The sequence below is a fragment of the Antennarius striatus genome, chromosome 24 (genome assembly GCF_040054535.1).
Source record: "Antennarius striatus isolate MH-2024 chromosome 24, ASM4005453v1, whole genome shotgun sequence".
NCBI classification, from domain to species: domain Eukaryota; kingdom Metazoa; phylum Chordata; class Actinopteri; order Lophiiformes; family Antennariidae; genus Antennarius; species Antennarius striatus.
In genome coordinates this window covers 4,665,858-4,691,749 of record NC_090799.1, presented here as the reverse complement: position 1 = coordinate 4,691,749, position 25,892 = coordinate 4,665,858, and the positions used below count along the sequence as shown (strand labels likewise).

General features: G+C 39.3%; 1 protein-coding gene across 8 annotated transcripts in view; it reads right to left on the bottom strand.

Annotated features, from left to right (window-relative positions):
- mcf2la (mcf.2 cell line derived transforming sequence-like a) overlaps positions 1-22,751 on the bottom strand; it is a 49,173-nt gene extending 26,422 nt beyond the window's left edge. For 3 of the 8 annotated variants that reach the window (XM_068309481.1, XM_068309484.1, XM_068309487.1), the window contains exon 1: positions 19,392-19,548. In XM_068309481.1, coding sequence (XP_068165582.1) covers positions 19,392-19,527 — 136 coding nt within the window. In that variant the 5' untranslated portion in view covers positions 19,528-19,548. Of the gene's footprint in view, positions 1-13,650; positions 13,916-19,391; positions 19,549-21,578; positions 21,853-22,518; positions 22,633-22,721 lie in introns of those variants that run through there. The other 5 variants (XM_068309486.1, XM_068309488.1, XM_068309483.1 and 2 more) reach the window with 5 other exon arrangements.
- Between the last annotated feature and the right edge of the window lie 3,141 nt (positions 22,752-25,892).

The following is a 25,892-nucleotide window of genomic DNA, read 5'->3' as shown; positions in this document are numbered from 1 at the left end:
GAAGGCTAGGAAAGGACTTCAGCCAGAATCCATTCCATCAATGCCTAAAAGAGACACAAATAAAGGGGCAGATCCAGAATATTTTTCCATTTTAACATAATATTTTTTTTTCTTTAGTTTTTCAATGATCTTGATGAAAAAAAGTTTCTGGGAGTGATATATATGAGTATGTGCAATCAAGTCTAAAAAATAATGCAGTTTCAAGAGGTTCGAATGGCTGGCCATTATAAGTCAAAGTCAAAGTCAGCTTTATTGTCAAATGTACCGTATATGCACGACATACAGCACAGATGAAATTGCAGTCCTCTCTGACCCACAGTAAACGGGCAGGACAGCACGGGCAGGACAGCATGGGCAGGACAACACGGGCAGGACAACACAGGCAGGACAACAGGCAGTACAACACAGACAGTATATCAGACAGTACAGCACAAGGTATTAGACGAAACACAAGGGATGGTTAACATCTCTATACACTCTTTAATCCCGAAGGGGAAGTGACGTGTGCGTAGTTCCTGAGTTGATGGGGGGAGAGAGAGATAGGTAGTCAGGTGCTGGGGGGGGAGGGCAGGGCAGTGTGAGGGTAGAGTTCAAGGCTATGGCAGGGGGCAGAGCAGCGAGGGAGTTGAGCCTCCTGACCGCCTGGTGAAAGAAACTGTCCTTGAGCCTGCTGGTTCTGGCCCCAGACTCTGGAGGCTCCTACCTGATGGGGGGGTGGGATCACCTGCAATGCTGATGGCTTTGCGGGTGAGGCGGGTGTTATAAATGTCTGTAAGGGAAGGGAGAGAGACACCAGTGATCTTTTCAGCGAATCTCACGATGCGCTGTAGGGTCTTACGGCAGAAAACGGTGCAGGCGCCGTACCACACGGTGATGAAGCTGGTCAAGATGCTCTCAATGGTGCCTCAGTAGAAGGTGAGCATGATGGGGGGTTGGGCTCTCGCTCTCCTCAGTTTGCGGAGGTACTATAGGTGCTGTTGGGCTTTTTTGGCCAGCGAGGCGGTGTTGCGGTCCCAGGAACTTGGTGCTGCTGACCCTTTCCACTCCAGCACCGTCGATGGTTAATGGAGCATGCTGAGTGCGTGCTCTCCTGAAGTCAACAACAATCTCCATCGTCTTCTCCACATTCAGATGGAGATTGTTGTCCTTGCACCACACAGCCAGGAGGCTCACCTCATTTCTGTAGGCTGTCTCATCATTGTTGTTGATGAGACCCACCACAGTCGTGTCGTCTGCAAACTTGATGAAGAGGTTGGAGCTGGAAGTCAGTGTACAGTCATGGGTTAGCAGAGTGAAGAGGAGGGGGCTCAGAACGCATCCTTGGGGGGGGCTCCCGTGTTCAGCGTGATGGTGCTGGAGGTGTTGTAACCAACTCGAACTGCCTGCGGTCTCCCTGTCAGGAAGTCCAGCAGCCAGTTGCGTATGGAGGTGTTGAGTCAGAGCTGGTCCAGTTTGTGGATGAGCTGCTGGGGGACGATTGTGTTGAATGCTGAGCTGAAGTCGATGAACAGCATTCTGGCGTACGAGTCTTTGGTCTCCAGGTGGGTGAGGGTTGAATGTAGGGCAGTGGAGATGGCGTCATCGGTCGAGCGGTTGGACCGGTAAGGGTCCAGGGTTGAAGGGAGGGCAGACTTGATGTGGTGCATGACTAGCCGCTCGAAGCACTTCACGAGGATGGGAGTGAGAGCAACCGGGCGGTAGTCGTTGAAGCCAGATGGGGGTGACTTCTTCGGGACTGGGATGATGGTGGTGTCTTTGAGGCAGTTGGGGACAACAGCCTGGCTCAGGGAGATGTTGAAGATGTCTGTGAAGACACCTGTGAGCTCATCAGCAGAGTCTCTCAGGACACAACCGGGAATGTTGTCAGGACCTGGGGCTTTTCGGGCGTTGGTCTTTCTGAGGACTTGCCTCACGCTGTTTGGAGAAAGCATCAACGCCTGGTCGCATGAGGGGGTGGACTCTTCTGTGCCGGGATGTTGTTGTCTGCTTCAAAGCGTGCAAAGAAGTCTTTCAGCTGGTTCAGCAGAGTGGTGGAGCTGTCGCAGGACTGCGGAAGGGTCTTGTAGTCCGTAATGGACTGAAACCCCCGCCACAGGTTCCTGGTGTCTCTGCTGTCGCTGAAGTGGGTTGTTCTGCGCATGTCGAGCAGAAACTCACGGGAGTATGAGCACCTTGGGGTAAGTAGACATGACAAAGATGGACGTGACAAAGATGGACAAACACACGGAGAGACAAGACACAAAAAATACGAAAAAAAACTGCTGTATCGGGGGAGAGAGAGGAGTCGCTGCATGTGGACGGCGCCACATCCTCAGCAAAAAAACAAAAAACCCAGTAACCTTAAATTACAGATACAAGACCAGGAGTTTGTTTGAATCCTATTCTTTTTCTTCCACTGATTTTTCCAACCTGTGGACCTTGTGTTCTGCAGCAGCTCCACATGACGACAAACCCCACAGATTAACAGCTTATATCCTCAACGTTGCACAGTGTGTGAGCATACCATCGGCTAGACGGTGACTCACTCCAAATACTGTAAGTCTCACGTCTCGTGTGAAGTCCGCTCTTGGCACGGAGCAGAATGTGAGCAGCTGTTTGAGTTACATTGTCACAGCAGGGAGCACAAAATACATGTAGCTGTTGTCTGGTAGGAATTGCTAACACCGGAGGTGTGGAGGAGTGACACACACACACACGCACAACACACACGTCTTTGTTTACTGTATAACTTATACTACTGTGCATGGTTTCTAAAACGTATAACAAAATCAGATTTCTTGCTCAATATTAAGAAATTAAAATGAGCACAAACTGCTTTTTTTTTAAATGATTTTTTTCCTGTTTTCAAATAGGCAAAAAGTAAAAGCATTTTGAATTTCTTTTATATCTTAACATTTCTATTTTCTTAAAAGATGATATTTTCTTTATGTAAAGGTAAAAGCATACAAAATACAAGAAGTTAATGAGAATAGTGAACTAATTATTATCTGATATGTCAGGTCCTACAATTCTGATGCAATATTCAAAACAGATCTTGAAATTACCATATTTTCCACACTATAAAGGCGCACATTCAATGAACGGCCAATTTTAAACATATTTCATATATAACGCGTACTGGGTTATAAGGCGTATCTGATTATAAGGAGCACCTTCAATGAATGGCCTATTTTATAACTGGATTATGAGGCGCACTGAAAATTAAAAAAACTTTTAGGTGCGCCTTATTGTGTGGAAAATACTGTAAGTAATTTGCAGCATGAAAATAAAGAGATAATTTGCACTCATAAAAAAAATGCTGGCCTTGAATGGAGCACAGGACTACCAGGAATAGGAAGGAGTAGAACAGAATGTTTAAGAGGACAAAAAATTTAGAGAGATGGTTAACATGGCACTAATGCAGGTCCATTTTAATAGACTAACAGACCACAGAGCTTCCACCCAAACCAACCAGCCTGTAATTTAACCAAAAACAGCAACTCTGCTATAATTATCTTCTACCACAGCAGAACACAGAGAGGAAGAGGAGATGGGAGGAGAGGCTGAGCTTTGAAATGAATCTCTCCAGAATGCCTCTGAGCATAATGCATTAAGCTTAAGAGAGACAAGGTATGGCTTTAGAAGTTGTCAGATGCTCACAGTGTGTGTGAGAGTGTGTGTTGTCACGTCAGTGTTTGCTGTCAGGCCAGCTGTCAGTTCAGTGTGTCAGGCAGTAAGCTCCAGCTAAGACCTGAACTGTGGAACACAGCCAGACGTGTGTGTGTGTGTGTGTGTGTGTGTGTGTCCGTCCACCCTCCAATTATATTCACTGTATGTACTCGTGCTTTAATAATCCTAGCTAATATTTAAGATGTTGCAAGATCATTTCAAAGTAATTTTCAAAAGTAATTTCCAAAAGTCCTGGAAATGTAAAACATGTAAATTTACTCTAAAACTAATAATAATTTGAGTAATAATCTTTATCTTAGATGGAACTCATTATGCTAACGGAATTTTTTTTCCGTTTTCCTCACAGCTGGTGTGTTTTTTTTTTTCGCCATCATCCGCTTTTCAGCACATTTCCCCTTTACGTTTGACTTCCCTTTCAGATGTGTTTTCGTAGTTGAGCTGCAGCTTTTAAATACAGGTCGATAAAGGAGGAGGGATAACAGTGAGGGATTTTTTTATTTTTTTCCAGCCAGGAAAATGACAGGGCTGGTTGAAATAACAGCTGCTGTAGATCGTGTTTGTATGGCTAACACTCAGGTGGAAAGAGTTGGTTGTAATTGCAGGTGGTTTTGGACAAAGTGGAAAAGGATTTAACACCAATTTATGGTTTATGTAAAACCCAGTGATATACTTGACATCCTATTATTACAGTATTTGTACACCTTTGTGTTTGTTGTGGGGGTCCACTGATAAAGTTAGTAGTTCTTACATCATTCTCTGTGGTCGACATGTCAAAGAGGAAGATACCAAACTCTAATTTGCTCCATAAAGGCTGCTCTGTGCTCCTCAGTGATTGGCCAAAACCAGAAGAAGAATTTTATCTGATTTATGCTTCCATACAATCCCTTCAGTGTGACAAACGTTGTATGAAGTCATTGTAACTGAATAACACCAGATTTCAAAACATACTTTAAACTGGACCAACTTTTACAACATAAACTAAAAAACAAACAAAGCTTTCACATTTTCCTTTATTAACTGTAACTGTGGTGTATAAATGATGCTGGTAACATGTTATGCGACATGTGGTTAGTAGGAGTGTGAAGCTACTTTACTTGTGTGGCTAATCAATGGCTGTCAGTCTTTTCTTAAACATACAACACATCTTATTATCTGAAAGAAGTGACTGTACTGTATTTGCATTCAGCCAAACATCCTGCTGATGTGCTTTAGAATGCAAATAGTCTCTTTTTAGTTGTTATTCTTGCTGCTTCTTTATTTTTCTTCATAGTGAAAACAAGTAGTGAAGCTGGGGAATTGGTAAGTACCGACTTGAGATGACATATCTGGCAAAAGCCATTCAAAAAAATTTCATTTCAAAAATGATATTAAAAAAAAAAAACTTGATTCACATCGGTTAGTTAGTTACTCTTCTTTTTACTGTTAGAGTTCATCCAATAAATCAACTTTTTAGGAGACATTTACTTCTTGGGGAAAAAGAACTAGTGTGAAACACACCATGCCTGCCTATAAGGGTGAAGACATTTCAGACATTCAGGCGTCGAGCCGCTTTTCACTCCTTTTTCACTTCGACCCTAAAACTCCCCGCTTTGTCCTCAATCTAATGAATGAATGAAATTAAACTATAGCGGCCTGGCTGCAAGTGAACCCCTTTACCCGCCAAACAACATGCTCACACTGGAAGTGGGGCAGAGCAAGCCAAACACAAATAGTGATTATGGGGGGCCAAGAAAGAATGTTCCTCCTCCTGCTTGTACCCCTCCCCCTAGCCCTGACACCCCTTCAACAATTCATTCATTCTTTTTTCTGGGGCTTAGCTGAAGGGCGAGCTGATGCATAACCCAGCAATATGTCCATTAAAACTTAATGCTGCACAAGAATATTATTATTTTTTCAATTTTTATTTGATTTTTCTATCCGTTTGGGGGAAAAATATCTTTAATACCTTGCAAACCTCTGATGTAAAATAGTAATTGGATAAATCAATGTGGAACTTTAACTTCTGTATTTTATCAGACCACACAACAGATAAATTTAGGTTAGAGTCAATTTTGCGCTTATCATCTAATAAGATATGACATATATCACAATAATATAAGGGACGTCATAACTTTAATGCATAATTTCAGGATTTAAATATGAAAAATAAAAACCAACTCATTCACAACAATTCAATCTCCTGAGGGTCTCCGGCTGAAAGCATGTTTGTGCGTCTCTGTGTGTGTTAGAGAGAGTAAGCCATGGATTTAGAGAGGTGAAAAGATGCTGAAGAGGAGGAGGAAGAAGAGGAGGAGGGGAATGGAGCAGTCGGAGAAAAAAACGAGCGTAGAGGTGCTCTTGTCTCAATGGGATGAAATGGAGGACAGCCTTTCTTTCACATGCCTACATATTTAATGTGTTGGCCTGGTGCAAGCCGATCCTAGGTATGGATTCTCTATGGATGGTCAGGACCAGAACTACACTACACTATATAAACACAACAAAACCACATTCAACAACTGACTGAAATAATTGTATTCCAGTTCATCTGCATCACCTCTGCTGATTGAGAGCTCATCAATATTCAATTCATTAATCAGTTGCTTTGCAGAAAATTTATTAGCAAAAACGTCACTTTCACTCATAGCGGCTCCACGAAAGGGTCTTAATGTTGGCTGTAAAGTGAACATCATTAGAGGGTGTGGATTCTTGTTTAAAAGAAATAAATATAGGACATCATCACATGGCAAAATTATTTTCAGGAAAGTGATTAAAAGCAGTAAACATTCACAAGATTATTAAAAAAAAAACCATGAAAACATCAGCAAAATTTGGGGGGAAATTTACAACCCCATTCATTTTTTTAAAAAAAGTTCTCAATTTTTACTTTTTAAATGTATTCACATCAGAATTTACATCTAAGTCTGAGCATTCTGAATCAACATCTACGTCATAAAAGACATTATTTATTTTGAATCAACCACGTACTGTATAGAGAAGTAAGATGACGAGTCGGCGAGTACAATGAGATTGTAGGTGACTGTTTGGAATCTAATTACAGTAAACATGCCTCCGCAATGAAATTTGGTAAAAACTCAATTTGACAAACACCTCAGGGGTGAAACAGAGGCAACAGCTAAATTAAGGCACCGGGTCCATGGAAAGTTTTCTCCTGAAGAATCTGAAGTTCTTTACTTGTATTCATTTGCAAAATAAAATATACCAAGCATCCTGAGTTTCTTAATCTCTCTTAATTTACAAAATTGCGACTTTTAACAATCTATCAGTGCTCACCAAGGATTTTGCCTGTTTATACAAACACCATGTAAACCAACGACCGAAACAACTCAAATTAACCATTTCTAAGTGAAACGGATGTCGTGCAAATGACACCCCAGGTATTATGGAGACATTACACAAACTCCAAGCATGAGTGAGAAATGGACACCCAGCTACCGCTGTGTTTCGCCCACAAAAACATTCACACCACCTCTACCTCCTTTGTTGTACAGTCTTGTCCCGACAGGATCCCTCTGCTAAACACATATTGTTTGGTTCAAAGATAGCTGCTAGCTATTTTCTGCTGGTTAATGGCCACCAGTGCTCCCACCTAGTCAAAGTTCAAAGCCACAGGAAGCCAGAGAGCTGTCTGATGTTCATTCAAACACACACACACACAACCCTGGCTATGGATAATGCAAACAAAAAAAGAAAGACACGTAAAAAAAGTGGTTGATGAAATGGAAAACTCTTATCAGGGTCCAATGATGACAGCAGCCTGTAAAACTTATGACGGTGGGATTAAGTTACCTTCAGGTTTCCTCTATTAAAATGTAATCTAGCGCCCTGAGGTCGCAGCAGCAGGAAGGAAATTTATTGCTTTATTCCCAGGGAAGTTAGAAAATAAAATGAGTGTCTTTATTACCTCCACCAAGGAAGTTATAATATCTTTATGTATTCTGTGTGTCAGCAGTATAGTAAAAAAAAAAAAAAATTGGGTCGGTTTTCATGAGACGTGGTGAAAAGATTTAGCATCATGGTGCATCATTCTTAGTTGTGCTTTGTTTTCTTTAGACTGTATAAAGTATATTCTAGACGCTGTTTAATTGTCCTGCAATTTTGTAAATTGCAAATCCTTTGAACTAAAACTGTTTTAAAACTCAGTAAAAGTGAGTAACCTGTTTAAAGTCAGTACGTAAAAGCGCAAATAGAGACCAGACCTCTCCAATAGTGGACCAATTACAGGATGTTTCAGCGGGACACCAACAACAACAACAAAAACAAAAGACCAGAAAAAAAAATGGAAGAGAAGAAGATAGTTTAAGGTTTTTTTTAAACTAGAAAGACATTAACAGATGGAGAGATGAAGAAAAAAAAAGTTTGAGGTTAATAATAGAGACTGTAGGTGTGTTAGTGTGTGAATAGACAACATTATTGACAGGTGGGGGATAATAGAGCAAGACAAAAAATACAAGGAATCAAATACTTACAAATACTTTTTCCTGCAGATTTATACAGTATATTAAAGAGGAGTAGGTCCATTTGGTGTTAGTGCAACCTGATATTAAAGACGAATCACTGAAATGTTTTATTTAACGTGCATACTAACATTGACATCTTATGAATACAATCTGGGGATTGTCATGTCAGCTGGAGTAATGCTCCTGCTTTAACGGTATGGCATCGACAAGAGGCAGACGCCCGGCGTCACCCAGACGTTCAGCCCTCCATCTGCTGCTCCAGTAGGCACCAAATGGGAAGGACAGACTTGGAATGTAGACTTCAGGGCAGTAGGTTGGAGGAAGTGAGGTTGGTGTGTATGTGTGTGTGTGTGTGTGTGTGTGAGAGAGAGAGAGATGAGAGTGTGTCTGGAGGGTTAAAAGTTGCTGTGTTGGTATCAAATGCCAGTAGAGAGTCAGTCAGCTGCGCTGAGTACATTAGCCTGTGGAGGGGAAAGAGTTAGCCAGCTGCTCTGCAACTGTGTGTGTGTGTGTGTGTGTGTGTGTGTGTGTGTGTGTGTGTGTGTGTGTGTGTGTGTGTGTGTGTGTGTGTGTGTGTGTGTGTGTGTGAGTACATGCACTAATGTGAGGGAATCCAAGCTCTATTATCTCGTATTATAGTCAGGGTTTACCAAAGCCCCTTCTGTCACTGCTGTGGAGCATCTATCATACACACACACACACACACACACACACACAGACACACAGACACACACACACACATACACACACACACACACACACACACACACCATACCAAACAACACAGACAGCAACTGGGTCACACAGCTAACTGGTGTGTGTGTGTGTGTGTGTGTGTGTGTGTGGGTGTGTGTACACGTGCGCGCGCGCGTGACAATTAGCATGGATTAGACTAAAAACATACCAAAGAGCATGAAATACAAACAACTGAGGGTACATACTGTATATATACCGTACATATTACAGGCAAACTTCCAAAACCCCTGGCGCATGAAATGTAAACATAGATAAACAATGAAATGAATAATAAATCAATAATAAATCAATAAAAGATGAACGCAATAGCTTGATTTTTTTTTATGGAGCCCGTTTTCCTCCTGTTCCTTTCAGTAAGTCCAAGTTGCTGTAAGTGTTCTCTGCCTCCATCCATTAGTGGTTTGAAACAATGGCTATGAATACATGGTGGCATCATCATCATCATCATCATCATGATCTCAGTAAAACAATGCTCTTCTGTTCGTTTGTCTGCTCTGCCGTCATAACAGACACAGAGAAAGACGGGTTCAAAACCAACACTCATACCAACAGTTTGAGTGTTCATGGAAAAAAACGACATTGACGACATTCAATAAATACAAGGAGACTCTGAATGTGTGTAAAGACGAATTAGTTCATAATTATCTCCAGGATCAGCTCACAAAAAATGTCATTGGGTCAATCGTTTGTCCACTTGTTATCATGCTACTCAGGTTTGGTTGAAGTTATCCCGCAGGACTCAGGTTTAAGTTCACTGGGTTTGTTAGAGTAGCTTCACAAGTCGATTCCAAACAGTAGGTCTATTTATTTGAAACTTAATTAATCTGGATTATGTCACAATATCACAAAAAAAAAAAAATCAGTCTTTTTGTAGCCCCCAGAGCGATTTAAAAAAATTACATCATTTTGCTAGACTTTACATCTATCCGTCACAAATACAGTATATGAATCATAAAAAGTTAAGCACATAATACACATTGTCCTTCGGGACTAATAAAGTATCTATTTATCTAATATCATATTAATAGCCCTTAGCAACCTCTGTAGCAACCCCCAGCTTCATCTGCAACGTGTTGATGACTTCCTTTTTTAAATGCTTCAAAATGTAACAATGAGCAAATTAAGAACCATTTAAGAGATGCAAACAGCTTGTGTGTAATTTCAGTGAAATGTAACAATCACATTTCCCTGGTGTTTGGTGTGTATTTTCTAGACCAACAAAGACTGTAACCAAAAGTAGCATCAACCATTCGCTTGCTCCTGGGACAACAAGGAACAATATGTAGGCACATGGAAATATATGGAAATTTACCCTGTATCTGTGGTGTGGCTCACAAAACTACAGAGCATGTATGCAATCTTGTGGGTTTTGCATCCCGGTCCTCCTCCCTTCCTCTCTCTCTCTCCATCATTAGACTAAAAAAAAAAAAAAAACAACTTTAAAAGCTCAGCTGGGAGTAAAACAGCTCATTTTTAGCCGCCCCTGGCAGTAGCTTCCAGTTCATACACTGCAAAGAACAAAGAGGAGCACGTAAACTGAGAAAGACAGAAGGAGAGGGAAGCAGCAAATGAGTAATGATTCCAAGAGGACTCTGTTTTTACTTGCCCTTAAACTTACATCACTTGGAAAAACTTCTATTCTTTCACACAAGAAGCAAAACTTCCAGTATCTTCTTTAATACAAACAATGTTTGGCTTTTAGTTGAAATAATTCCCTAATATAAGATTTTTATTATTATCTTTTCTTTCCTCATACTACCCTCATTCTAAAAAATTAGTGTCATGCTGCTGACTAGCAGACAATAAGTAGACGTGCAAGGCAATATCTCTGCCCTCAATGGTAGTATTCATGAGGTAATACTGCCGTGCGCACCCAGTAATGTGATCCTTATCAGTTGATATGTTTTTGCATCTGGTGTGAAGTTCAGTAGGTCAGTACAAAAAGGTCAGCTGCCCTTTAAAGATCGTTGTCCTCCACGCGTTACTGTGAGGCGTGTTGAAACGACTCGGGATATAGCATAAAAACGTTTGAGTTTATTGGATTTACTTTCAATTAATTTTCACGGTTTTTTGTTGTTGTTTTTTTCCAGAAAGCACAGCAGGTTTACACAACAAAGCAGCTTCTATTTTAAAGCAATGTTAATGGGTTTGCAAACAAGTTTATAGTTCTATGTCATGTCACTGAGCACGTAGCATCTGAAAGACTTGGCTGTCAGGGATGCAAAGTAGAAAGATCAATTGTTATGGGTGTTTTAAATGTTTCTACCCACATAAGTCTGTACCAGAAATATGAGTCAGGAATTCAATTGTTCTTTTTTTTCTTTTAATATACCCTTTTGGTATGTTTGCATGAAATCACCAACTATTTATTCACACGTCACCCTGTCACTAACGTTGAATATGTGGATGCATCATAAAAGTAATGTTTATTACAGCAAATGAGGGTAAATAAGAGAAGAACATGAAGTTTTATATCCACTAAGTGGAACCAAAAATGATTCTATTGGTACAGTTAATGTCATTTCTTTAGAAATCAAGTTTGTTTATCGTTGTTTTGTTGCCAGCATCCTGTCCACCATCTGGGATCATTAAAAATTCATCCCATCCACTTAATTTAACCTCCAATTCAGCTCTGCTCTGGGTTTATTGATTTGTTCTCTTGTTTCGTTTGTTAATTTTGCATCGATCCATTTCATCTGTATTTATTTGCTCTCAGTGACTCTTCATGACGAAGTCATCTGCCTAAAACTCGCTGCCAATGCAAACACAAATACTTCCTATTTGTCTGAGACACCCACCCCAGATCGCATCATGGGAGCTAAGCTGAGACTATTAGACTTCTAATCTTGTCTTGGCAACAAGCAACACGAAGAGAGGTTGATACCTTTGCGCTTTGAGTCTTGTTTGCCCGCTGGCAGGATAACAGGTTCATATTATAAACTCGGTTCATCTGCCTGTAAAGCAAATGCAATCGCTCCACACAGACACCTGATAAAACCTCCGGAGGGCCAACAAATTCAGAAATATCTCATTGTATTATTAGCCTCATGTCGGTTCACGTCAGAGAACTCCGACTATACATTAACCGACAGACGAACACACAACTCAGAGGACATAAGGGGGAGGACATGTTGACATTCAAACTCTCAAAAGGGTTTTGTCTCAATGCTGCTCCTAACTGACAAGAGAAAACAAGCTGCGCTAATGTGGGAAAATGTGATTTAACATGCTGCGAGTGTGTGCTGCTGCATACTGTACTCAGTGTGGGTGAATAACACGCAGCTCAAAACACTGTTAGGACCTCGGGACAAAATACATTTCACTTTAGATTGGATTATGTAACAGTCTTCTGATGGGTAACAACGCTTTTAGCCGGAAAGGCATCTTTGTACAATGAGACGCAATCAATGTGGAGAGCAAAGTCAGGTCATGTTCATTAAATTAGTTCATTCATTAAATGCCATAAACTCATTCACACAATTATTGTAACAGTCATTCATAAAGACTAGACTAGAAGACGCTGTATGAACTCATTCTCTTTAAACTTTAACATGTCTTGGGTTTTAGCTGAACTCAGGATGCATTTTTCTTACATTTTTACCCCCACAAATTGGCTGCAGAGTGCTAAAAAGTACAGATTCAAGCACTCAACAGGTTTTATAATCAATGATATCAGTTGAAGACACATTTGAAACCACCTGATGGTAATACAGGCACACCTCCCTCCAAGGTATTTACTCAGTCAATTTATAAAAGCTGATCTTCCCGTTCCAGCCAATCAGAATACAGCACATTTATTTGTCATTATGTCGTAATCCGTAACATCACAAGACGTCTAAAAGTCAAGCATCTCCATTGTAGACACAATGTCACATTGTGAAGAAATATCTAGGAAGGTATGGGTATTCTCCAGCAGGATTGAAGGAAAACTATAGAAGGGCAGATCCAGGGACTGCTTGGACATTTTTGCCATTTGATTTTCCCAGTGAAGCCTACAGATACTTAAACATAAAGGGATTTGTGGGAGTTTCAGAGACTGGGTCAATGCTTTTGGCTTGATCTGTTACCTCCAACTCTACTTGAGTCATTTTTTGGGGGGCTGGTACTTGTCAAAGTGGCATATGTGCAGCTAAACCTGCAGCAGAGGACAATTAGTTAAACCTAATTTTAAGAATAAATTACATTTTAGATGCCATAACATGTCAGCTTGGATTTTGACTACATGTACTATTATTGCACCTAACACAGACGGAACATAACGCAATGTCCAGCAGATCACAATGGGATTAAGGTGACTGAGCAATATCAATCAACTACCAACCAATCAATATCACTTCAAGACAGGAGCAAAAACATTAAATTAAAACCATTTTATAATACATAAGCATTTTTCTAGGCTTCACTTTTAAATTCTCTCAGTAACATTCATTCAGCGCAACTTGAGGCATCGTCTAAAAGCTCTAACTACACCTGAGGTTAAATCATGTTATTGGTCCTGCAGAGTGAGACAAACATGACAGAAACTAGACAAACATGAAACGTTTCAGCTCCGCTTCACCACCTGTTCCTCAACCTGCGATGCCAAAGGCTTTCAGTTTGCACTTGCATGTGATAACAGTCTCAGTCAAACACACAAATTCTACGTAAATGCACACACTGGAAAGCACCTGAAGGATTCTCATAGTCTAATGTTACGTTATAAAACTTATACACACACACATATACAGACACACAGGACACACTCAACCCTCTTTGCACACTTTACCTGTCATCATCTTCAGCTGCAGCCAGAGCCTGGTGATGTCATGGCAGAGTTGAGACACTCGGTTTAGAGCCATTGTGTTGTCGGTACATGTATGTCCCACGGTAGACACACACACACACACACAGACACACACCTTTAAGATGCATTCACACACAGACAGGCGTTCTGTCTGAACACATTACAGTGGAAGTTCAGCCAGTCCATTCCACCGCAGCTGAGCGCCTCATGCTTAACTGAGCTGTCACAGCACTGCCATCGCTCCGGCACTCTCACACGCCTCCCCCCCTTCTCGCTCATTTGTGCCAGCAAGGAGGCGGGGTTTCACACGATCCTCCCCCAGTTTCACGTTTCACACTGCTTTCACTAATGAAGACAGACGAGATCTGATGGAAAATAGAAATTCCAAAAACTGATCTAAAAGAAAAAAAGAAAAAAAAAACTGGCAGTGACTTCCTAATGCTTCACACCATTATTATTCTGATGCATAATCTGTGTCCATGAATGAATACATGAATTTTGTGTGAAATGTTATCGATATCAACTATGGTGAATTTTCCTGGCAGATACTAATTAGTTTTTATGACATTTAAAAATGTCTCTTCTTGAAAACCTTTAAAACTAAATGATAAATACATATTTATCTAAAGCAAATATCTTAAAGCCCTTCTCCTGGGAGAAAACCTGTTTTTTAAGATGTTCATTTGCTGTTCAGATCTACTGTGTTTAAAGACAACTCCTGGTAGTTAAGAACTTGATGTTAGTTACATTAAAATGAATTCATAGCCCTGTGGGTGTGCACTGTACGTCTACATTCCAACAGTGGTGGAAGAGACTTCATCTTATCAATGCTTCTCAAATGTCTATATCAAATAGTGGGTTTCTGCAATATTCTTCAGCTAACCTTGCAACGCTTCAAAGTGGAAGTCAATTGAAACAGAAGTTGTACTAAAGTAAACATGATTTATGTGTGTTCTGTATTCAGCACTTCTTATTCTTTTTGAATACAAGATGTATTTAAGAGGGTATTTATTGTACCCGAACACATCATTTTTAGAAGTGCCGGCATAGACAGCAGGGGGACCCACTGTGCCAGTTGCACACTGGGCAGTGATCATTTCCAGTGGTGAAAATGTTGATCAAACATTAGGCTCATTCATAAAATGCAGCCATGATAAGGAAAATGCTCCTTCTGTTGCTATTAAGAACATCCAGCATCTCATGACACTGTTAATGTAAGCCGACATAGAAATTTGATCATAAATTGTAGAATTGGAAAGAATGAAACTTTAAGTGTAATAAAGATTAAATACGAGGCAGGAAAAATGTGTAAAAAGTCTTTTGTAAAAATCTTCATTTAGAGGTGATCAAAGTTTCTTGTTCTGCACCAACACCTGCCTGCAGCATCAGGATCTGACTGTCACTTCTTTGTGTCATAACACACAAGGTGTGGCTGCTGTTTGACTTAAGAGCGTGACAAACTGGATGATCTCATGGAATCTGCACAAATATAGTCTGGAACTGAACATTCTAAAAATATATTTCAGACGACTCTGCACATAACTCCTTAACATAAAGACTGACTAAGAAAATGATCCTGGTCATGTGACACTATATTTGATGATTATTTCCTTAGGCTAATGTTTTAAACAGAAAACCTGTGTTATAAAAACAGAATGTGAAATTTATGACAGTTGTTTTTATTACAAACAGAATATTTGGGCATGCTGCCTGAACTATCTGAAAAATGGAGAAATAAACAACTGTCCAGTCATTTCTTTTTAATTCAACTTAAGGAAAATTATTTTGTTAAAATATAAAAACCCAGCCAAAAAATTTGTAGTGCGAGTGTTAAAAACTGGACAGCATTAATCTGTAGTTATATTGATGTGGGGAGTGAATATGAAAGACAGGGGGGATAACTGTCCAATCACATTGTGTTAAACAACAATGCAAATTTGGTACCAAGAGAATTGGAAGGAGGGGTCTCTACATCCAGAGAAAAATCTGAAGCAACGAATCAGACAGTACAGGTAGCACTCAACCTATGAACACAATCCGAGAGGTTATTCGTTAGCTGAATTGTTCGTAAGTCGCCATTTATTAAATTCCAATCTATAATCTCCATTTTGAGGTCATTTAAATTTCATTACTACTCTAAATACGAAAGTACTATTCCTTAAGACTTAACAGAGACAATTACAAGACATAAAAACACATAATAAAATACTCTACTACTGTAAGTTTTGTCAGCAGTCTCATTGTTGGTAAACTGGTATTTGCTGAGTTACTTTAACATGACGTGAAATCTGAATCTATGGGGTGTTAATGTAACGTTACCCGGCTTCTGTTTGCCACATCACAACAAGGCTGATGAGGTCCGTAATAATTTCTAAGACAAACTGTCCAGCATACAAACACATGGACAAACAAACACACGTGTTGGAAAATTCAGGTTTCTGTAGTTTCTGAGTCTACAGTTTCAAACAAATACAAAAGCCATTACACTAACATGTACAGATATTTACATGCTGGCCCACACAAGCTAAAAGAACAAGTGAGAATGAATGAATCCCTGGGTCTAATCTAAAAATGTTTATCATCACACAAAAGGATTTAAGGAGATTTAAAAAGACAGTACATACTGTAACCATGGAGATCAGTTACAGTGGTGTCACAGTGCAGGCCTATGTGCATTTAGCTCATGTCAGATTTACATGATAGCATGTGAGGCAGGAAAAGGCAGCAGGTTTATAATGGCCCATTTCCTGTGTGCCGATTTATCCTCAGACAACTGAGAGCAACCAGTTTCACCCAGTGGTGAATAATTCACTGTCCCACCCTCAATACTTCAAACTGTGCAATAATAATATTGAGCTCAGTTTATTAAAAGCTTGAGGGCAACAAAGGTTTGCATTGCATTTACTGCTCAGTTTTCAAAAGAGTGCAATCTTCAGTTAAATCTTTAATTCAATCAAGCCTCATCAAAAATCTCATAACTTTCTAGGCTTAATGACAAGCACCCAACTCACCACATTGCACAAATTAATAAATACCAACGCCATATTTTTTGTGTTAAGATCCATGCATTATTCCTGGAGAAATTAAAGAAAATGCCAAATACTAGTATAAAAATATTTAATTTAGCCCAACACTAAAATTCAGTGGTGTTTATTAATCCAAGACTCAAGTTTCTTCAAATTTGTGTCATTCTGTTCCCAAATCTGAAATCAACTTCTTAGTGACATAAACTTCTCTCTGGATTATTGTGGGTATCTGATATCAAATGGATCTCATGTCAGCTTAAAGTGAAGGAAAAAAATTATGTAAATAAGAAAAATCATGATAACACAAACACCCTCTGAAATCAACAGTCATGATTAGCGACTGTGCATCTGTGGGATGCAGAGGAGACGTTAGCATCTGTCTGCAGGATGTAAAGCAGACCTGTGTGTGTGTGTGTGTGTGTGTGTGTGTGTGTGTGTGTGTGTGTGTGTGTGTGTGTGTGTGTGTGTGTGTGGGATATGGTGCCGACTACAGCTAGAATAATTCGAGACTTTCCCTCCACATCTGTGTCAGTAAATACTAAACTTCCGCTCCAAGATCAGCCAGTATTGGCCGGCTTGAGTGTAAACAGGAAGAGACCCACAGACTACAAAACAGAGAATAAAGTGGAGGACAAAACAAAGTGTAACTTATACTCCTCCAATTTGGCAAAAAAAAAACATCCAGGATATCAAACAGCCAAAAGTTGCAAACAATGCTAAAACAGGCCACTTAGTACAATAAAAAACTTGCTCACACATACAAAAATGTATGTATGATATATGTAAGACACACCTTTTCATCAACTGATGGGTGGACAAGCTGCTTCTGAAGTCACTGTGTTCAGAAAGGCTGATCTATCCTGCTGAGGACTTTAATTTTACATTTATTGAAATACATTAATAAGTACAGCTCCCATGTCAAAAAACTTTTATGTGTGTTTTTAGTATTAATGTATAATTTTACATTCAAACTGTTTTTATGTTTAAGTTCTTGGTATATCCAGTACTGTATCTCTTACTATGCACATTCAGGATTCTCGCATAAAAGATGCTACACAAATAACTTTCACTGTCATTATAATTACTGCATTACCATCATCATTATTATTTTTGTCTGACAGGTTTTAGATAAACTTTAGCACACTGAACATTTTGGTACACAGTGTACTGAGCAAGAGACTGAAAACAAGGTCGACCAAAAAGATAATAAACAAGCTCATTAAATAAAGAATGATTTTCTAAGAAAAAAAAACCCAAACAGGCCTAACTACTATTCTCTACTAAACTGTTAACTCATAAAATGAGGCACTATAATTAAATATAATGATGACAAGGCCACTCCTACTGACAACTCAGATGATGACCGGGCTTCTTTTTTTTTTTTCTTTTCACATTTTGCCTTGTAAGGAAAAAATTATCATCTGTCATGACTTACTTCATGTCTAAGAAAGAGGAAAACGAGTTCACAGCACCTGTCATTGCTATATTGACTATTTGGAGAACAGTGCTTCCTAAAAATACACACATCATCTCAATACAGAACAAAGCCCCAAGAGAAGAGACCAAAATAAACTTGAACCAAAGCTGACGTGCTCACACATGAGTTTGCATGACTGATGATGTACAAACACTCGGCAATCTTTTAATGCATGTACACACACACCGACATCTTTCTCTGTCACACACACAGGCTGTCAGATAATTAAGTCACTTTTTTAGTGAACCACCTTCAGCAAATAAGGATGTAGTATATTTTACAGTTTTCACCTGTGTACTTTGGTCTCATGAGAGATGCTGGGATATATTAAGGAAGACTCTTGTGCAGATGTGCATCTAGGTATATCTAGGCCAGTGTAATATTGTAAAATGGCAGTCAATATGGTGCATTCTACCACTATGGCCAAAAAAAATTCTCACATGCCCGGCCCACGACCCGTCACTCAAAGTTTTAGTGAAACCAATGTTGTTGCAATCTGATAGAACATTTTTTACTTGGATATAACAGGAACTAGCAGCCTTAACTATGTTAAAGATATGTATGTTTTTCATGAAGACCCACACATTCCTCCCTGACAAACCAAAAACAATTAAAATAAATGTCCAATATTGTCAAAAATGGATGATCCAGATCTCCTCCTGAACTCTTCCTTGGCCTTTGCTGAACCTTCACATTTTATTGATGGTAGAGTAAATAGACTGTACTTATCCTTTATATCACCATTGTAATCTGACTGGCCAATCAAAGAGCCAACACAAGCCAGCATCCATCCTGTTAAACGTGAGTGCTAACCAATAATGACTCACGTTGATGGAACAGCTGTTACAGGAAAATAGTGACTCTGCGGCTCAGGACGTCTTTGACATATAGATCATTGTCCTTTAAATAAATGTACGAGCAACGCTCCTCCTGAGTGACAGATACAAAAGCAGCTTTTGTGAAACCGTGCTCATCACACAACAGACAAATAATTATGGATGTACTTTAAAAAAATCTCTGCAAGTATATTTGAAAGACCATCATGCAACTGCATCTAATAGCGGAAGAAGCGTTGGCAGATCACTCACAATGACACGCAAAACACATCTAACACCATACAGTATTTAATACCCACTAGTCATTATTTCCTACCCAGCCCTTAGCAAGCATGAGCAACAACTCACACACCACCCTGGCACACACATCCCTGTAGAACTCACTATGTAGCTGTTGGCAGCACTGGGAGTATCTGTGGTAGCTCTCCATCTCCTGCACTGAGATTTGGACAATCCTCTTCCCTCCACACTGCTTCCCGTTCTTCTGCCTGCTCTCCTCTTCCTCTCTTATGATCTCCATCTCTCCGGGCAGAGAGAGGAGCTTCAGCCGCCTCATCCTCCCTTCATCTGGATTCCCAAACCCTGCCTGTCTGTCTGCATTGCTCTACACACACACACACACACACACCTGTCGAAGTTCTTGAGCGATTACACCACTCCTCTTTCCTCTGCTCCACCCTACTTCTGTGGAAATCTGTCTACCTGGATCTGAGTGAGCAATGAAAGGGTTCCCAAATAATGCAGCTTTGCATTATTTGCATTTGCAATGTTTTCTATACCAGTCATGTGTGGAGGCATTAATGATTAGAAGTGTGCAGATGTTTAAAAATAAAACAGTTTTAATAAGGAGCAAGGACGCTGAACATAAAAGTTGAACAAATTACAAGTTCATAGTCCATCCAGGGAGACATTTCTTCTGTGAAGCCTAAAGCCCTGCTTTGTTCTCAACTTCCTGCTCTAAAAATGAAGATGTTTATCTACAATATCACACAAACATGTTTGCTGTTTGTTGTATGTCTGTTGCTGACATGAATGGGCTACAAAATGTTCACAGGACCATTCCTTAATCGACATAAAAGCTGGTCAGAAACAACAAAAAAAACATCTTCTATGTACTTTTCATAAGATAAGAGTACATCTCTGCCCTGTCTGGCCCCGGGCCCTGTAGAGGCTTTTACATGTGAACTAATATTGATTAAGCTGTGGTGCATGACTAACACGGGATGATTCAATAAAGCCTCTTCTTTAACCTGACCTGACATTCAACCCTAAAATGACCCTTTGTTTTTGTCTATAGCAACACTCACCTTGTCTGTAAGTCTGTGTGGATTTATGAATCGGCTTCCTGTCTGCTGGATGACGGCCACAGCAAAGACCGACGGACATGACGGATCCGGGCAGCAGAAGACTTCTGATCGGATTCTTTGACTTTCTGATCGTCAGTTAACCCCCACCCCACCCCTCTTAACTCTTCAGCTAGTGAGCAGATTGGATTTCTACTGCCGGTGTGTTGAGACATGAGGTTAAGTTATCGATTAGCCAGTCACAATGGCTGTGTCAGGTAATCAGTTACCAGCATGAACCACCAAAACAGGCTGCGTTCAAGAAATTAAACTGCATAAAGTGATGCACCTGCTGGTCGAATAAACTACACTTATTGTATCTTAAATGAAAACAATCACAATTTCAAATCTCAATATGCAATACAGAAATTTTGTTTCATATATTTTAGGTCTAGCTTGGAATAAAACAAGAAAGCAATGCTGAATATTCCACCAAAGTAAGGTTCAATCTTTAATTTAAAGTGAGATAATAGAGAACAAGCTAGTTCTAGTCGGCTCTAACTGTAGTGGCTGCACATTGTTTTAATATTTTTTTAAACATTCAATTGATTTTCACCCCAGGAAAAACTGCATTTAAACCCCTGATCATAAGATTTCCATGCTTCATATTTTACATTTAGAAATAGTGTAATGACTAAATAAAAGCAAGAAATTTTAGAATAACCCCCCGGTATGTTTGAAAATACAGAAAAATTCCCCTTTGCTAGAGTCATGAGAAAAATCCACTCAAATAACTCACTGTTCTATAATATGAGGACATTCCTGATCTGAAATGAAACTTTTATCAAGAGTAAAACAAAGTAGGAAATTCCCCTGATTACTCTTAATATTCTAAGGAAATTAGGAAAATGAAACTAATTGTCCCAGGGAGTAGTGAAATCAAATCTAAAGCAAATGCTGCAACTAATAAAAACTGAATATTGTTTTAAGCAAGGCATAGATTAAGAAAGATCTCCTCTTTGTTTACTGACCAAAAACACACAGAGCATTTCACGTTAGCTCCTCTGTGTGCTCCTGTTTGTCATATTTCACATCGTTCAACTTACAGCAGACATCTTGTAATGTAATCATGAATCAAAGTTTTTTCAGGTTGGAGGAAATGCAGCTGCGCTACTCTCCCAGGAAAATCTTTTCCATGATGTGAATCATGATCAAACATGGATCTCTGGTTACTGTGATTAAATGATGGACAATAAAAAAGAAAACATAACTTTTACAACCCACCGACCTGTTCTCCGTGTCATCCCACTGCATCTACAGTGTGTGTGTCGGGTCAACAAGTTGATAGAGAAGGACAAATTATAAAGGAGTCGACATAACACCTCTTGGCTTTCTTGAATTAACTCCAAAAGAGACATCGTCACATCAGAGGAGGCTTCGTCATACGATCTTGTTGGTGCGGCCTCTCCTCTTCCTCCTCCGGCGATGAAGCCGTTTGTTCTCCTCAATGTGTGATTGTTTATCTCACTTCATGTCTGCTCTGTGTTTATCACAGGAAGAGGGGGTGGAGGGTGGGCTATGACATAAACCCCACAGCTAATGATACTGACTGGACAAAAGTGTGTTTGGATGGCCTACATCACATGAACAGATTCGTTTGGACTTTTCACCAGGGTACAAAAGTACACAAAAAATCTCAATTTTGGTTTCGTCACCGTTGATGACCGCTACAAAAGGTTTCCTGAAAATGGGTCCAGTCATTTCTCAGTATTAGTATCAGTCCTTACAATGTGGCCTAAAAAAATTGTATAGAAAATAAATCAATAACGTAAGAAACAAAAAGTCAATGACCAGGAACAAATCTGACGAAAGTCAATTTACTATTTTTTCCTTTCACTGCAATTTTTTTTTCACTGTGAACAGAAACAAAATAATAAACTCTTTTAGACACGCAACTATCTAGATTCTGATTCCTGAGAAAATAACTGCAAATATCATCATCATTGAATTTTAGAACAGTTCCTCATTGGGAATTGTTGACGAAAACAGTAACTTAAAAATATGTTCTAATTTTTTTGATGCTTAATATGTAAATTTTTGTCAAATTTCAGATTTTACTTGAATGTTCCATTCAACAACTATCCAGGTCTCAATAGTCAAATTTCCATTGTGCGGTGTCATATCCATGATATCATAAAGGATATCAATAAATAAACTAAGATTCCTACCGCTGATTGTCGAAAACACCTCCAACGTTTCCTCTAGCTCTTCTGGCACCAACAGCTGCCGTTCCATCAACGCCCGATGCTCAGACTCTCCTGATTATATGCACTTCCCGCTTCCTGTAACAGCACAGACACACACAATTAGTTAAGAACATTTAAAATTAAAAAAAAAAAAAGCATCAAAAAGATTTTTGAACCATGAGTACTTCAGCAGTGGACTCAGGTCAAGACACACAGCAGGATCGATGAGAAGTGAAAGAGGCTGATGCACCGTCCTTTAAATCCGGTCAGCAGTGAACAGAAAGGAGAAGGAGGAAGGGACGGACAGGGAAGCACTGAGGGAACTTTTGCAGATACGTAACACACAACAACCACCATGCCTCTGAATTAAACACACATTCATCCTCAGTGCTGTTAACAGATTACTGACACTGATTCCAGCTGCAATCAACTGAGCTGTGCAGGAATTTATCTCAATGTGTGTCAGCATTAACCTGTTAATTTAAAGAAATGGACAATAAACTGGTATATTCAGGCCTTAATTACGCATATTGTCAAATTATCTTTTAATTCCAGTGTGGGTTATTTTTAATCTTGAACATCCGTGATCCCACACACATTTAGTACACACACACACACACACACACACATACAGATGATGTCTGGTTGGATCTTGTTCTCAATCCCACCACCGATCTCCTGACAGCCCCTCAGTCATATGAACTGAGATCTTGTGATGGATTCTAGGCTAAATGGAGAACAAGACCGGTTCCACATGCATTACAATGTGACACCACAAAGTTTACACATGTGGGCATGTCAAGAACACGCTGAGATGAACAACAGAGACAAAGCGTGCAGTGTCACTTTCAATTTCAACTCCAATTTCCTATCACTTTAAATATTTGTTTTAATGTCACACGGGACAGAAAGAGGACTCAGACATGCAGCATGGTGTCAACAGACTGAGCATTAAAATGGCTTGAATTTGAATTTTAAGATAACTGAAATGTAAAAAAGAAAACTTAGGACCTATAATGCTCAGAGCTGTCCTCTCTATTAAATCAAGCCTAATTTCAAAAAAATTTGTGTCCATCCGATCAACATACATACAGTACATGTATATATATATGTATATGCAACATTGGTTGATGACGGTGCAAAGATATTGATATAATTGAGTAATATTGTACTTTCTTACAGTGCAGGGCCTCTAGAAATAAAAAAAGATTCTCCAGCTCAGATTGCCATCTCTGTTTTTACGTTTTTGAAAAAATTGCAAAGTAGTAAATTTAGTTGTTGTTTTTTTTAAATGCCAGTCAAACCCCTCCACAAACTAGTTTGGGGTTTTATAATGAGACTAATTTTTCATTTGGTGACTTCTACAATTGCATTAAACTTCTCTGAATTTGTATTAAAGAACAGCAATGAAGAGTTTGGAAGCTTAAATCTGTCATAAACAAAACAATTTCATCTGAGATTTCCACAAAGTGAAAATTACAACATTAAAATTAACACTTTTAACATATTAATGAACGTAAATGAGCTTAATTTCTCGTAGATTAGAAGTAAATAGAAGTAAATAAGTAAATAAATTAATTGTTGTAGCACGTGTCTCTGACGGTCTAATTATCAGAATATATCGTTAAAATTTGCAAACCAGCTGCATATAAACTTCAAGTCTGACTATGTGCATTAAATATCAGAGTGAATATTTATAAAAACGCTTAAATTACCGGATTAATTCTGCTGCAGTGACGTGAAGATTAATTTTCAGACAGCGTTGAGTTACTGACGCACACCAAGAGAGCTGCCCTGCCTCCTTGTGTCCGTTTTAGGTATTACACATATTTGACTTCTACCGCGTCATAAATTGATACGCGTTGAGATTTTTTGGTTGGTGCATATTTGTAGATGCAGTCAGATACTCAGATCTGTTTGAGAATAATTTGTTTTACCGGAAGATGTGCTGCTTCTCCCCATCTCTCTCTCTCTCTTTCTCTTTCTCTTTCTCTTTCTCTCTCTCCCTCTTAGGTGAAAGTCAAATATTAGATTTGTTTTACCTGCCTGTTTGTATTTTAGAATGAATGGCTTTTATTACATCCCACTTCAAAGCAGCGATGTATTGTAATTGTCAGTGTTCGTGTGTTCGTCCGTCCGTTCGTTAGTCCACCAAATATCTTCGCAATCGATGCAGAAAGATGAAACAAAAAGCACATTACTCGGGCAGCAAAGGGGATGAAAATGAGATGATGACCTTGACCTTGAAAAAAATTCAATTTTTGTACACTCGGGAACCGGATAAGATAGAAAGACCACAGATCAAAAGCTACTGCTTTGATCTATGAAAGTAGGTAGGAGCACTATCGTTGATCTTTGACCAATTCAAGTAGGTCAGGGTAAAATTTTGAATTCAGGGGTGTCGTGGGATGTTGCAGTATGTGACTGCAAATTTCCTTGTTATTATTATTATTATTATCATCATCATCATCATCATCATCATCTGTTTTTCTCCATCATTACAGTTATTATCATATTTGATCGCTTTTTTATTTTCATACCTGGTCAGATTTGCAAATTAGATTTACATTTCAAGTCTTGGGTTAAATTAAATATAAAAATCAACATAAAGTAAACGTGAGCCTGAAAAAAAAAACCTCGACTCCACATAACAGAGAAATGACCTGCCAAACTTACTAATGTGAAACTTGAAAATCGTTTGAAACAACTCAGCATTCGCCTTGAAAAAACTTTTTCTTTTTCATTTAATAACAAAGACTTAAAACTAAGAATTATTTTTGCCAATAAATAAAACATGCAAATTGGGCATTGAATTAGTTTTATTCCTGCAACAAAGTTAATGTCAGCAAGAAATACTGGTCTAAAACAAAACCACTTCTTATGGAATAATTATTTCAGTTTAAATTTTCGAACTGTGTTCCTGTATAAACACAATAACACATTTAAAATGCAGCTGCAACTGCAGATTGTTTGTATGTGATTGTATTTCCATCATCATCAATTGCAGGCTTCCCAACAGATGCATTCTTCCACTTCTTTAGACTATTATTTGGCCTTTACATCAGTCTGCCCCCTCGCCACTTTACACACCCACCCAGTCCTGGCATGGTCTGTTCCCCATGCTTGCCTTGCATCCATTCCTCGGGTGTTGACAGCCATATTGAACATCTTCACAATCAGCTGCGTCAAGTCAGCATTAGTGCCTCAAGACAATACCGGAAATTGACACTTTTCCTTCAAAGTAAGATGAGAACGCGAGTGTCGGTAGGTTAAGCGAAACTGTTTGAATGACCAAACTTTGTTAACACATCAAAAACTGTGAGCTCTTGGTTGGATGTTAGATATAGGAAGTGAAA